Source organism: Hydra viridissima, unplaced genomic scaffold (genome assembly GCF_058129835.1).
Source record: "Hydra viridissima isolate aposymbiotic clone 2 unplaced genomic scaffold, HvirCarnegie_v1 scaffold_8, whole genome shotgun sequence".
Taxonomy (NCBI): domain Eukaryota; kingdom Metazoa; phylum Cnidaria; class Hydrozoa; order Anthoathecata; family Hydridae; genus Hydra; species Hydra viridissima.
The window spans coordinates 15,801,869-15,804,323 of NW_028324307.1; the positions used below are offsets into that span (position 1 = coordinate 15,801,869).

The following is a 2,455-nucleotide window of genomic DNA, read 5'->3' on the forward strand; positions in this document are numbered from 1 at the left end:
GAGTAGCAGCAGGAACGTTTGCATTAAAGGCTGCCTTGATTTGAACGTCCAACACGGTTGATTTTAATCTTTCTGCTTGCTTGCTTACATCGAAAACAAAGAGAGGGCAAATGTATGTGTAATTTAAACCGGTCATATTAGGTTGAGCTACAATATCGTCAATGCCGTAAAGTCTGTTGTAAAACTTGCACGCATCTCTATAAGCCCTTGCGAATTTGTTGTTCTTAAAGTCCAGGTCATAGTCTACAGCAAGATACCTTTCGCTGTTTAAGGTCACATACATGTTTTTAATGTCGCAATGATCAAAGACGGATGGATTTCGGCACCATTAAATGCGACACCATTAACATTTCCGTGACGAATACACTTAGTCTCCTACTAAATGTATTCGTCACGGGTATGTTTATGGTGTCGCATTGTCTAGACTTGAACGATAATGGAACGTCTACTTTAGACTCGATGATTTTGTAAAGGTTGTTGCTTTCCAAGAGAGAGGGAGTCACATGAGGCATAAACAAAGACAATTTAGTCAAATCGACTTTTCCTGCGCCTGTACCATTGGCTTTAAAAATGGCGCCAGTGTCGCTCTTTCTCACAAGGGTAACGGTGTGCTTAAAACCATAAAGAACTTTATCGTAATCGTCGCAAAAACCAAAAACGTGTTTCAATAGAATGCAAAATGAAAAGGTTCCTTTATCCACAGGTTGCTTAATAATGTAAGCGTGTCTGTTGGTAAATCCAAAGTTATTAGTAAGATAAGCATCCACTGTCGTATCGCGTTGCAACAGCTGATTCATTTCTTCAGATATTTGAAACTCTACCGGGTATTTAAGATAACCAAACATGGTAGTGGATTGAACAGGGCTATAGATGGTTTCTACCTCTTGATTTGACAAATAAGAAGAAGTTTGGCTAAACAGATGCATGATAACGTTGTTTGCAAAAGTAACCACATCTGTGTCTGCATAAATTTTCCCATCTGCTTTAGTCAGTCTTCCTTCAACCAATAGATAAGCCTCAGAAGGAAGAGTAAACAAATCTTGCTGTTCAATATTAATTCTTATCTCTCCAGTGTTGTTTAAATTGGTGCTCACGGGCTCATATTCGTGAAACTCGAATCTCTCGATTCCTTTATCAATCATGACTTCTTCTGTAAAATTTAAATTCTCGGAGTTTGCCATTTTTTATATAAAAGAAAAAAAAATTTTTCAAACGACGATTTTAAGTCCCTGTCCCATTTGAACCAGGTCTTGGATTCGAATGGCGTTTTTACTACTCAAAGGACCTCCCATCATAGAATACTCAACTAAAAACCCTGGAGCTGGAGATTTGACCAACTCTGAAATAATGTCTTTGCTTTTCTGAGTTATTTTTGGTGTTCCAGTTTTGGCATACACCTTTTCAATAGCTTTCTTGCCTTTATCAATAGCTACATCTTTAGCAGTAGAGATGGCGGATGAGGGTAATTCTTTTCCAAAAGAACTGGCAGCTATAATCGCTTCTCGTCCCAATTCACTTTTTGCCATTTTAGTAGCCAAAGTCAACGCTGCTCTCGATGCGCTCGACGTGGCCGCTCGTCTCATGAAATTTTTAAACGTGTCAAATATACCGCTTCCACCAATCACGTGCTTTCTCACATATCTCTTTTTGTAAACGATCATTTTTTATGAGCAAAAAAATTATTTTACGCATCTCTGAATGGATTTGTTCTGGTCTTCGCTAATCACCTTTTGTCTTAGCAGCTCGTCACAAATGCTCACAGCCTCGTTTCTTGAAGCCGTGTTTCCAGCACGACAAGTAGCAATACTTAATTAAAGCTTTTCTACTAACGCATTCGGATTGATTGGAAGAACGATAAGTCCATAACCTTTTCGAGACTTGAGACTTTCTTCAATAGGAATAATAATACGATTGTACTTTTCAATATGTGATTTTCTTGGTTTATTCATTCTTGCATCTGGCTTTACGGCTCCACTATTGACCAATATCTCCGAGTAATGAGCCACATCTACATCGTCGAAATTCTTTGAAATGTTTGGACTAGTCATCAACTCCCAAAGACCTCTTGTACCTTCATACCTTTCACCTCCAAAATCATATCATCTCTTTCAAACAAAACACCCATTTTTCCAATGCTATATTGACCCTCTTTTCTACTCAATTCAAACTTGTTCTTAAAATTTTTTCCTCTGTTGACTTTATTCTGAAGACTCAAATACGTCGCAGAAATATTACCTAAAGGAATTGTTTCATCTATAGCAGTAAACTCTATCACAGGTTCAATACTATCCATCGGTTTAGACTGAATACTATCTATCACCTTTTTATTGCTCTCAATAATCAGCTTAAACAGCTTGCTCACATTCCGTCTGAAATTGAGAATTTATCAAGTTTTCATTCACACTGTCTTGATAAATTTTATTTCTTCTCGCCAACACCTCTTTCACAATTTCAT

General features: G+C 37.6%; 1 protein-coding gene across 1 annotated transcript; it reads right to left on the reverse strand.

The window, feature by feature from the left end:
- Positions 1-302: 302 nt before the first annotated feature.
- On the reverse strand, positions 303-1,142 carry LOC149885331 (uncharacterized). The gene has a single exon (XM_090094668.1). The coding sequence runs from the start codon at positions 1,140-1,142 to the stop codon at positions 303-305; it is 840 nt and encodes a 279-aa protein (XP_089950794.1).
- Positions 1,143-2,455: the final 1,313 nt, after the last annotated feature.